This window comes from Anas platyrhynchos, chromosome 4 (genome assembly GCF_047663525.1).
Source record: "Anas platyrhynchos isolate ZD024472 breed Pekin duck chromosome 4, IASCAAS_PekinDuck_T2T, whole genome shotgun sequence".
In the NCBI taxonomy this organism is placed as follows: Eukaryota; Metazoa; Chordata; class Aves; order Anseriformes; family Anatidae; genus Anas; species Anas platyrhynchos.
In genome coordinates, this window is record NC_092590.1 from 36,103,594 (window position 1) to 36,116,374 (window position 12,781).

At 34.2% G+C, this 12,781-nt stretch overlaps 1 protein-coding gene across 4 annotated transcripts in view; it reads left to right on the plus strand.

The window, feature by feature from the left end:
• The window catches only part of LRBA (LPS responsive beige-like anchor protein), a 391,064-nt gene that overhangs the window by 58,887 nt on the left and 319,396 nt on the right, over positions 1-12,781 (plus strand). For all 4 annotated transcript variants that reach the window (XM_072037390.1, XM_072037391.1, XM_072037392.1 and 1 more), the window contains exons 19-22: positions 908-1,016; positions 1,371-1,452; positions 3,143-3,266; positions 3,514-3,706. In XM_072037390.1, the coding sequence (XP_071893491.1) occupies positions 908-1,016; positions 1,371-1,452; positions 3,143-3,266; positions 3,514-3,706 (508 nt within the window). The remainder of the gene's footprint in view (positions 1-907; positions 1,017-1,370; positions 1,453-3,142; positions 3,267-3,513; positions 3,707-12,781) is intronic.

Below are 12,781 nucleotides of genomic sequence, written 5' to 3' on the forward strand. Positions count from 1 at the left end.
TCTCAAATGGCTTTTTAAACCTTCTTAATAAAATTGGTTAAAACTGTGCCAATATGAACAAATTTACTACTTTTTTTTCACGTGCCTGGTTGCCTGTGTGTCTAAGCCATTTTGTGATATGAATTTAACTAAGACAAAAGACTATATGTGGTTGTCATGGCTCAAGAGTCAAAGTAGATAAATATTTATCTTTAATCTATAACAGAAGAGTATTTTATAAATACATAAAAGTTTTTGCCCTTTTACTGAGGTGACTAATGTAGGAATTGTGAATCATTCTCAGTTGAGGCTGCAGCTTGGTAGTTTACCTGTGAAATTATTTGTAATTCAGTCATGACCTTTACGTCTATGTTACTAAGGCTATGGACATACATCAGTGCTATTTGTCCTTACTTTGAATAGTGGAAGTGTTGCACAGATTTCTCCACTATTTTTTGAGATATATTTTATCAGCATGTTTTTTAAATTTGTTTATTTTTATCGTGGAAGTCATGAAGTTGTGGAGCTGTGACACACAGTGTGATACTGATATTCATTAGCTGAGTTAGCTGGGAACTTTGCTACAATGCTAGATAACTCTTGAGGTCGCTGTCCATGGTTAAAGCGTGTTTTTGAGATAAATGAGGACAAAGATGTTTTTCCCTTAATGTTTATCAAGAAAGGCGTGTTCATTCTTTTTGGGCACATGAGTGAGTGGACCACGTTTATGAAAATAAGATGTCTGTTTTCAGGGAGTGACTAGCGGTTTCAGAATTGTTACACTTGCACTTTTCATTACCCCAAAGTGAAAGATTTAAGGTGTCAAAAGAAAAAAAAAAAAAACGTTTTCAGTAACTTTGGATTTTTTAGGTATATTTTTTAGCTATTTTAATATGTAAGCTTATTTTATTTTTCTGTACAATTTTAGGAGAAAAGCTGAAGTCATGCTTGGACATGGATTGTTCTCTTTGTTGGCTGAAAGGCTGATGCTTCAGACAAGCTTAATCACCATGACCACATACAATGTCCTATTTGAGGTAGTAATATACTGTAGTTAGGATCCAATCTTCATAATTATTTGTAAGACATTGTTAGAAAATTGCTTACATATTTGTGCTGATATGTTCCAGATGACACCAAAACCTTTGTGTGATGTAGCTGAATGCTGCTTTTTTTTTCCAAAGCTCACTACTTCATTTTTTTTTTTTTTTGGCCTAAGTTGGTTATGCTCATTATGAACAAATCTAGATAATAAGTAAGTTGAAAATATATTACTGGATAATAAGTATAACTATGATGAAATGATGATGCTGTGTAAAACATGGATCCAACTATTTTTCAGTAGGCTCTCCTTATGGACATTGATGTGGCATCTTCTTTCTTCTCTCTAGATTCTGACTGAACAGATTTGCACACAAGTGATACATAAACAACATCCTGACCCAGATTCATCAGTGAAGATACAAAATCCTCGTAAGAATTTATATAAATTTCCAAATGATACCAGAATAGAAGTCTTCTGAGAGTGCTTATTAATTACTTTCACCAGTCTTAATTCTAATCTCAGTTATACACAGATTTTCATAAAAGAGATGAGATAAGGTACATTTAGTTGGAGCTATTTAGGAAGCAAGTCTTCAGTCTTTTGAAAGGCATTTTACATGTCTAACTGTGTATGGAGTTCATAACTCACCCCTTTTGGCTGTGCAGTCATGTTATGAAATGGTTTTTCAAGACTTGTGTGCACAGAATATTTTGATTTAATACATGTTAAGGTTACAGCACAATTCTGATTGCATTATTTAGTGATGCCAGACTAAATTACGTGAAATACGGAAACAGCCTTCATTTTAAATTACCTTCAGTGCAACAATGCTAGATGGAAAGTAGGGGAGAAATGTAACTGCTCACTCTTTTGCTTAGGTTACTTTATGGAAAAATATCTTGATATGAAACTTTAGATGTCTTTTGAACTAGGAGGAAATACTTATCTCCTTTCTTGAATTCTATGCATTATTAATATACTCTTTATACAATACAATAGAGTTACGGTAGCTTTGGGAGTTTGGCTTTTTTTCTGGAGATGTATAGATTTTTTAACTTCAGAGCTGCTTTGTTATTAAATGTAGGTCACAGTTGTGGGTTTGCTTCATGTGGAAAGTGGGGGAGAGTAAGGAAAGCAAAGCAGATGGAGAAGAAAAATCTGGTTGTAGTGTCATATGCTTTATGGTAAATCCGTATGAAGCATATGTGATGAGATTTGTATACTCTTAATATTTTTGAAGTTGGCAGTCACTGCTGTGATTAATACAGCTTATTTGCAGTGTAAGGTTTGAGTATGGAATTAGGGACAACTGAATTATAGATCAGTTTTTTAAGATTGGTGCTGATTTTATCAAATACAAATTTAGAGAAATTGTACAAGAGGGAACTAAAACAGTGATCATGTACAAATTGCATCTTAGTTGATTTACAAAGCGAACTTATTTTTTTTTTAAAGTAACAAGAACAGCAAATGTCCCATTGCTTCTAAAAGATAGCCACAGTTTTGGCTGTTTACATGGAAACCAGAAAACAGTATGTTCATAGACTATAACGAGAGGTGAAACTTAAAATAAGGAAGGTTTTGTCCCCGTCCTCGAACATAATTTTATAACAAAAATTGTCAAGAACTATCATGAGTTGGTCGCATTGTTTGAAAATCCATACTTAATAAAGGAGAGCAAAATTTATGAATTTTTCTCATATGTTGATTTTATACATGATGTATTACGTGAACTTTGTCTTCTTAGAAAAAGGTTCTGACACGTTCTGATATTGGCTTGTTTTAAAGTCATTTGTCATTCAGTAACATTTGTGCTCCTTAAACCTGGTAATTCAAAAAAATTCTAGATTAATTTAACTCTATTTTCTTCAGCTGCATAGGCCTGCAAATCCCCTGAAGGGTGAGCAGGTTTGTGAACTCTCTTAGAAAAAGGGATTTGTAATTGTTAAATCTTCTACTCAAATAGAGATTTGCTTCTTTTCAGTGTGTGTGTGTGTGTGTGTATTACATAGTATTATTTTTCTTATAAAAATCAGCATACAAACAGTATTGGAAGGTGTTCAGTGTTTTAAACTGTGCTTAGTACTAATATTTCCTTGCTCATTAACTGTTTTACAGAGATTTTGAAGGTTATTGCAATCCTGCTACGTAATTCTCCACAGACACCAGAAACTCTGGAGGTTCGGCGAGCATTTCTCTCAGATATGATTAAACTTTTTAATAACAGCAGAGAAAATAGGAGGTAAGATGACTTACTTTATGCCCATATATACAAATATGCAGTGTAAGTAACAAGGTATGCTAGTGGATTAGCCTGGTTAAACAGACAGAGCTGTTCAGCAAATTCTGTAATATAGCTTTTGATACATAAAATTAGATAATCTTGCATACAGCAGCGGTTTTAAGATTTTGGATACCATACTTGGCTGATTATATATTTCTAAGATGTATTTTAAAATTTGATTTAATAACGTATGTGTATTTTGCAGGAGTTTATTGCAGTGCTCTGTCTGGCAGGAGTGGATGCTTTCTCTTTGCTGTTTTAATCCTAAGACTTCTGAGGAACAGAAGATAACTGAGATGGTGTATACCATATTTCGAATTCTGCTCTACCATGCAATCAAATATGAGTGGGGTGGCTGGCGTGTTTGGGTGGATACGCTGTCTATTACACATTCAAAGGTGAGTGTTTGAAATAGTTGGGAAATTTTGTTATGCAATATAATTAATTTTCGTGTCTTAAAGTGGTAGATCATACAATTAGATAGTCTCGTAGTGGAGATCAGTATTTAAAATAAATAAATAAAAAAACAACAAGGTTTGTTTCTGTTACTGGATATAAATGTTTCAAATATTTGACAAATAAGTATTAATTTTGTTATTTGAACACTTCAAACAAATATGTTTTCTTGTTGCTGAAATAGTTAGAGTATTGATTTTTACAGAAAATGGCACAAATATTTTGGAAAGTGAGAACCGTTTGAGGAGCATTTTCTGAATAATTTTAGTGCTGGTGTGGGTTTTCAGTAATGGCATGAACACAAGGGGGCGCACCATATCTATTCATAAAAATACCTTTAAGCAACATGAAAAGGCTGTAAAACAAACCAGTAAAAAGCAAAGATATCAAAGCTAAGACAGATGCTTCAGCTGTTAAGCTGTCATGGGATGCAGAGTGAGAGCGCAAATCCTTGCAGTATGAGAGACTATTAGCCGCCTTCTTTTTTTTGTTGTACTTGCAACTAAAATTATATTCTCATGATTTGTGAATCTCCAAGCAAATAACAGTAATATAAAATATAACTGCCCTACCTTTTTCTTAACAAAAAATTGAGGCCAATGTGAGCCTTGTAATAATTATGGTTTATCAGAAATATTTATTGAAGATGACTTAAACTTTAAATTGTATCTTTCTAAATGCGTGGAACTTAACCACGTAAAAAGAGAACATCTGCAAGTCTTTGAATCCTAGTGATCATTTTATGATGTTAAGGAATCGTTAGCATTTCTGAGGGTCCTTGTTTTGTATGAATTACTCCAAGAAAGTTGGTGTTTGTAGACAGTAAGAATACTGTTATTTGGCAGTTCTGTTTATTCATAATATGCATAGCTTGATTGTGGTTATTTGGCTATGGAGACACAAATGTAGAAATCTGTATAATAAAAGTGCATAGAATAATATCATTAAGCAGGCACTTGGCTAAATGGATTCCAGGTGTGAAGAATAACGTCCCAAATTTTAACCCTTTACAGAGATTCAATTTTAGTTATTGAAATACCCTTAATCATCCATCTTTTCTGCTGGCTGTGCAGTCCTCAAATCTGTTTGTTCTCTTTACCTCAAGACACAGAGGGTGTAGGTGAAGTATATTGTTCAATGGCAAACTGTAGCCAGTGTGAAGATCCCTGATGTACTCTTACAGAAACTGGCATAATTTAAAACATTTCTGTGCTTGTTTGGAATTGCTGGGAAACTACCCCTGGGAAAAGATAGAGAGGTGAAGGAAGATCACGTTTTTACCTCTGTTATGCAGGATTTTGGTGTATTGAATTTAAAAATTACCTTCTTCATATTCTATAAGCTTTAGCTCTATTCTTTAACTTTTTTATGAGTTGTAAGATAAGTCAATGTATGAAATCCCATTCAAATGGCTTGTGTATGAAAGTAATGATATAGATTTTTTGTCAGTATCTTAATTTAGTGACTTAATGTGGCTAATCAATGGTCTAGAGTTCATAGACTTAAATATTTTTGTTGTTGCCTTTTATTTTTTTTTTAAGTGATCCTGTGGACAAATATTATGACAAGAGATCTGTTTTTACAAAATACCAAAAATATGAGATACAGGTTATGATACTTCTGACCTTTTTTCGATGAAGGCTGTGTATGGTTTTTATGCAGTACCATGGCAAGTGAGAATATGATGTGCTTTTTCCTTTCATATTCAGTTCCTGGCATGCTGGTATAGCAAGGTATCCTTGGTGGTAGAATTAACTTCTTGTATCAGTTTCCCCAAGTCTGACTTGTTGGCTTTCTGGTTAATATGTAAGGATTTTTTCTTCCTCCAACCTAATTTGGAGGAAGTTGAACAATGGCAAGGTTGGAAGTGTGCGATTTCAGGCAGTGCTAGCAGCAGAAACGTATAGTAATTTTGAAGGAATTAAAATGAATTTGAGGGAGATAATTTTGTTTGGACGTTGGTGCTAATATTATCTACCTCAACAAAAACAAAGGAAAATGATTAAACAACAAAAGTAACCAAAAACTAGCTTAATAACAGCAGGATGAATAATACTGCGATGATCAAAGGTTTTAAAATGGGATTTTTTTCAACTTTTTATGCATTTACTATTTTAAGGTTTTTAATAAATAATATTTGCATTTTATGCAGCTAGTGGTAAAAAGCTAGGTGATTTTTCATAGCTGTCTTTTAATTACATCAACATAAATCACGATGAATTGCTAAAAAGCTCTGTGGCAAAACCTTACTAATCACTTGAAGATGTCCTTGTATATCAATATCTAATGATAATGAATTTTTAATCTGTCTAATTTTATTTATTTTGAATATTCTTGTATCCTGTTATACCAATATTGAGATTCATGTAGAATCACAAAAGTAGACTCATACGTTACATGGTATAGACATAATTCAGAGGGCAAATTGTTAGGTGCTAAGTGCATCTCAGATGTTTTTGATTTCTAGTATGCTTTCAAAGTAATGCGGGAGTTATGGGAAGAAAAATATTTCCTTAACACTGCTAAGAGAATAACCAATTTGTGTTTTTATTATTTCATCTCTAATTGTATTGGGTTACTGCTTATTTTTCCTTTTTACAGCCCTTTGCTTCTTTCTTACCACTAATTTATAACACCATTCTATGATAAAGAACTAGTATATAAAGGAATAGTGTTACAGAATTGGATAGGTTTTGCAGAGCTACACATCAAGATACATGCAGCTGCTATAAAAAGCCAAAGAAACTCAATTGCAATTTTATTGTCCAGTTTGATAGATTTCCTGCCACCTTTGTAGCAGGGAAGCTGTTTGTCACTGTAACCCTCTCCTCCAACAGCTGCACAACGTTTTATAAGCAGCAACGGCTTTTCTAGCATAATTGCACTACATTGGTTTCCTTGCACGCAGAATTTAAAAGGTGTGTGTAACCTTTTTAAAGCCAAATTTTTTAATATTACTCACGTATTCTGCTATTTCCATATTATATTTCTTACTGGTTTTCAAATATTAACATGTTGCATACAAATGTGCTTCGTCTGTGGCTTCTAGATCAATAAAAATGTTAATGAAAAAATTAAATCAAAACTCAGGTTTGTTGTAATCAGCTAGCATTGAATTTATGAAAGCTTTGAAGAAGTTGAGTTTTTTAAACACTATAACCGTGGCAGCTAGGCTCTAGACTTCATTCCTGTATTAGTGTTGCTTGGTGAAAAGAACAAATGGTTTAGTGGTTAATAATAGGAAACAAGTAAAGAATAGTGGACAAGTTGCCTTTTTGACCTTTCAGGTTCCCCAAGTTTTGAAAAAATGTAATGATTTACGCAGTATAATATGCTCCTAAATTATTTCAGGGTTTTAAACTACTGGAAAGAGCTAACGTTTGCTTATTTTGGGCTCTTATATGTATTTTATTACTTAAGAAGTTGCTTCATGTTATCGTGTGATTTGGTTAAAGAGAAACATTTGGGAAAATTCTGAATTTTTCAGTAGCTCTAAAAATTTTGAGTATGACTCAGAAATTTTAATATGTGCATACTACAATTTTACTGTCTGTTAAGTGGGAAATATTTTATTATTTTGTTCACTGATCTAAATAAAGAGAAGTATAATCCTAAAGTATTACTACTTGAAAATACAGTGTATTTCTACACAGTTGTTAGTTTTCAGTCCAAAGTATGATTGTAATAAACACTGCTAAGTGTTAAGTAAATTTGTATGGTTTTAGGTGCCCCACTCATGTAATGCAAAAGAAAGAAAACTGTGTGTAGGGCTTACATATGTTGTATTTGCCTGATTTTCATCACTATGTCAGATGCAGGAAAATGGCAAAAGCAGCAATGATGAGGTGGTGAAGGAATTAATATATGATGGAAATGTTAAAAACAACAACAACGACAAAAAAACTTCAATTTGTAGAGAAGGAGACATGGCTCAGTAGTTTCAGAAAGTAACGGTCTATCAGCATCTCTTGAGTTCAAATCCCATTGGCACTCCTGAGCTGCTGAGAATGGTTTTCCCCTGGTTAGGAGAGGGTCTCCTACAGTGGTGGGGGCAGGAATGTTTAAGGCATTTTGAAGGCTTCAGATGTTCTTCATCTGCAAAGTGTGTCTGCATTGTCCTGAGGGAGAAGCAGAGGTAGCTAGTCAAGGGGGTTATTGTATTACTGTACGTTTTCGGAAGCAAAGCTAGGGGAGGTACAAATTACTTACAGTAGCAGGATTGAAATACTTAAATATGGGGTTCATTCTTATGGTGTAAATAGCTGTTCATAAAAATATTGCTTTTTGTAGATCTAAATGAATCTCAGGGGAAACCACCTGATTTCTGGTGAGCAGAAAGAACTTCATGAGTAGAACGTGCATCCTCCCTTCAAACTGTGATCCTGATGAAGTTGTCCTTTCCTAGTTGTTCCCTTGCTAGAGCTTCTTTCGTAGGTGGCATATGGAAAGGCTTTTCCTGATCAGTGCCCCTGAGAAGGAAGTGATTTCATTATTCAGCAGGCAGAATAGTTGGAAGGAGGGATATAAACCACTGATGGGCTCTTATGAATGCAGCATGTATGGTTAATGCGGAGCTCTGCCATCTCACTGTTCACTCAGTTTGGGTGAATGGAACGTCATGGCTAAAGGCAGGATGTTAAAACTTGATTAAATTGAACTGAAGGTAAAGACTGAAATGGGAGGTAGGAGTAGAGTGAGCAAAGTAGACTGTGAACTTAGGAGGAGGAAAGAACAGGATCAGGTGAGTAGATGGAGCTACGCTGAAGCCCTAAAAGAAGAAAGTATAAAAGATACCTACCTTCTGTTGAGAAATGCCAAAGGCCTCAAAAAGAAGAAATGGGGAAACACATGGGCAGGGGAAGTAACTCTGGTGGGGAAAAAAAAATAAAAGAAGCAGACAGGTATGAGATAGTCTTCCTAAGAGGACTTAAGAGAAAATGTATTCTCAGCTGTATAACTAAATGGAAAAGCATGGGAAGATGGGAACTGTCTGCAGCCCCAAGAATTGTTAGTGGCCTCCTTTGGAGTTGCTGCAGTTTTTGAGACATACCTCTGTACTTGCTGCTACCTGTGTTTGTTGTGGCTGTGGGGACCAGAGAAAGCACCTCCGTGCCATGAGTACAGGGCTTCCAACAACATGTGGACACGTAGGAAAACAGTGACCAGAAGGAGAGCTGCACAAGACCTCTAGCTGGGTGTTAAAACATGCACAGTGGTAAACAATGCATTTAGCTACAACATATTTTTATTAATAATGAAACATCAGATGGGCACAAGGCACAGTAGTATTCCCTGGAGACTTTCACTATTGAACTGTAGGAATGTTGGCAGAAATTGGAATAGAAAGGAAATAAGTACCATGAGAAGATAATGTGCTTATGTCTCGTAGTTTAAACAAACTGGAAGTAATAATTGCATTAACAAAAATGAGTGAATGTGTTTGGTGTGCCGTTTCCAGTTGTTATTGTGAGGTGATGTAACGCCACCTACTATAGGCATAGTAAGGTATACCTTGACTAGATTTGAAAATAAAACACAGCCAATATATAAATTTCTCCCTCAGATAATCTAAGACTTATACAAATTATGTTGACTGGTACTTGTTTTTTTATTCCAGAAACTATTTGCATGCATATTCTTTCTCAAGTTGAGGAGAAAAAAAAAAGTAATAAATAAAATATTGCTACTTAGATGAAAATACAGGAACATGAAAATGTATTGGTACGGTAATTTTCACCCTGTTTTTTTTCACTTTTATGTCGGTGAATGCTTTTTGAAAGCAGCACGGATGACTCCTAGAAAGTTCTTATATGTGGTGCCCTGCATAATAAATGTGAATTTGCTTTTCTTGTCTGTCTAACATAACTGTTCAGAAATAACCCTGAGATTCCTCAGGTCAGTAGGTTATAGACTGTAAGTCAGTGTATGGTGCACACTGTACCTTTATATCTTTCACTTCACTGAATTGAAAATTAGGTTTGATATCTACAGACATTGCTGCCACCAATCTAAACAGACCTGTTTTTGTTTGGGAATCAGTATCCACTTTTGAACAGTTACCGTTGCTAACGGAGAAATGGAAAAACAGGTCAATAAAGTCCTGGTTGAGATCTAGAAAGTTGTAACTCTTTCTGGAGTTATGAAGAGTTTATTGATGGTATCAGCAGCGCAGGAACTAGTTTGCACTGAGCAGACTATAAGGAAAGAGCAGTGCGATGTAATTGTCTGGCCTGTCTGGGAGACTTTCCCTGCCTCTACTCTACAAAATTGCCCACCTGATAATGGAAAAAAGGACAAAATCTTAACATGTAGTTAAAATATTTTCTGTATGTTCTTTAATGCAAATGTCAATCATCTTAACCTTTTTCCTTGCTGTACGCTAATTTTTCTCCTTGCCAATTAGTAAATGTTGGATGTCAAATTAAGTTAAAATTAATGGCAAAGGCAAATGTTGCAGTTATTAGCTCACAAGTGTTTTTAGCTACTACTACGTAGACATGCATTCCAAGCGTTGCAAACAGCTATGGATTACCCATCAAATGATGGTGAAGATTAATGATTGGCCTTTTAGCTCACTAATTTAGAACAATTTCTAGTAATTAATTTTGTATTATCAGCTTTACAGTTGCAAAGGCCTTAAGGAAAATAAAAAATGACTTTACTTAAGTACATTTAAGGTTTTCCAAGCTGATAGTAGTCTTCTCAGTTGTTGCAGGTTTGCAGGTCCTAATGTTTAATACTTTTATATATTATCTCTGTCTACTTGTATTTAATAATCTCAATTTCTGTTTAATTTTACATTCTTGATGATACTGCTTTTGTTAATCTTAAGTATTTTCTAATGGGGTGTATTGTTTGGCTTCAAACTTGTGTACTTCATAAGTGCTATGACACAAAGTGTGGGGGAATTTTGTTCCATGTCTTCATTGTAGTACCACTGTATCAAGCCAAATAACAATTCAATATAGTAAGCAGAACTGTTTAGACATGCTTGTTGAAAAGTTGGATTTTGCAAATCAATGTTTTCTAATTTTTTTGTACAAAGAAAACCCCAAACTTGACACACAAGTTAGAAAAATGCTGTCGTACAGGTAGTCAGCCTTATTTTGTATATCGCTATTTTAATTTGAACATTATTTGAAGCACACTGTTCAATCCATTAATTATTAAATGATATAAATATTTCTGATGTTTATGGTGGAAGTAGAAATGGCTTTCGTTTTTAGGTGGCTTTTTTTGTGTGTGTGTGATGTGCTCCTGTAGTTCTGTGCTTTCTAATTTTCTTTCAGTGTCACTCTCCTTGCGGTTTCCTGCTTTGTTCTTCAATCAATATAGATTCTCATCAGATTATGCTTGGATTTATTTGCCCAGAAGTTTACATTGCCCATCTGTAAAGATAACAGTTGTCTGTATTGACCTTCTTGCCACATTCTTTTTGGTAGTAGCAATTAACAATCTTGAAGAGCACAGTTTGGTTTTCAGAGTGTTGCAGGAGGTTGCTCTATAATGCCTTCCAAACCATTGTTCCCTGTTTCAGATGAGACTGTAAAATTTTACTGTGTCCCTCTATCATGCAGTGTATTTTCAACTATTGACTTAACACGGGCAAAGAAGATGTGCTGCAAAGTTGGTTGCATCTCTAACATAAGCAGTCATTACAATTCATACTTATTTTACAACAGACTTTGCTGGAAAAACAAAATTGCTCAGCTTATTGCTTATGATTCACATGTTAACATTCAAAATTAATACAAACACGTATGGTACCACTCTGACTTCAAGCACATGTAGGTTATTAGGAAAAACAAAGCATGCAACAGGAAACTCTCCTGAGAGAGAGTAGCATGGGATGATTTTGATTAAACAGTTGAAAGTATATGCCAACAGTGTTCTCATTTGTTGACTCTTTTTGAAGTTGTTGCAATAAAGCTTTTCAGTAATTGTGGAAATGGAGGAATCAACAGAGAGAGGGAGAAGAGCGAAAGCTGGCTGTAGATCAGCTCAAGTTGTCAAGTTTTCTTCTACTCAGTAAAGTAATGTATTTCACCAAAAGTATGGTCTTTGCCTAATTCTGTTTTTGAACATTAATGTCTAACATTGCTTATTAAGATCTACTTTGGGTTGTTTTTGACATCTGGGCTTTGGTGCAGTTCAGAGGGGATTTGGAAAGGAGTATTTTTGAAATTAGAAACAAGCAAGCAAACCAAATCTAGTTAGCAATACTCAGCAATCAAATATTTTGTAGATCATTGTGCCAGGTGGATGAATCTTTAGTTTTTTGTAATCATTCACTTTTTTGTTTGTATATAACAGATATGAAACTAGTATGGGAAGACTTTTTTTCTGAAACAGAAGGAGGATTTCCCAGTTCTGTTACTAGAGACTCAAGTTTCAGTTATTTCAACTTGAGCAAATAACATGCTTCAAATACTGTGTTAGTAAAGTGTACTGCTCCTACAGTACATTAACATGTCTGGAAAAAATAGTTTGTTAAAGAGCTAACATTAACAACACAACTTGCTAAAAATATTAATTATTATTAATATTATATTTTATTTATAATTTATATTCATTATTAATATTAATTACATTTATCATTAATAATATTAATCTTTTCTGATTAACTAGAATTTCTATTACCTTTTCAACCTACGTATTTAGCTTTTGACTAATGCATTTGAGAATTTAAATAAGAAGAAAATGTACATTCATAGTTAATAAAATGTACTACTCTGTTGTTTAAGGAAAACATTTATGATGAAGAAAACAGTTTAAGAGAAACAAAACAATATGCATCTGCAGTTTATATGGGGGAAATGTTGAGAACTCAGGTTATGGTTTCTCAGCTCTCTCAGAATAAAGGGAATAAATAGGCATTTCTGATATAGGAGAAAAATCTAAATCTTAAACAGGTAACTCTGGATAAACGAAATTTTATAACAGAAAAATAAAAGCTTCAGTTAAGCAGTGAGATTTTTTTTCAGCACCAAGTTATTTGTTTGGGCAAATGACTTCTG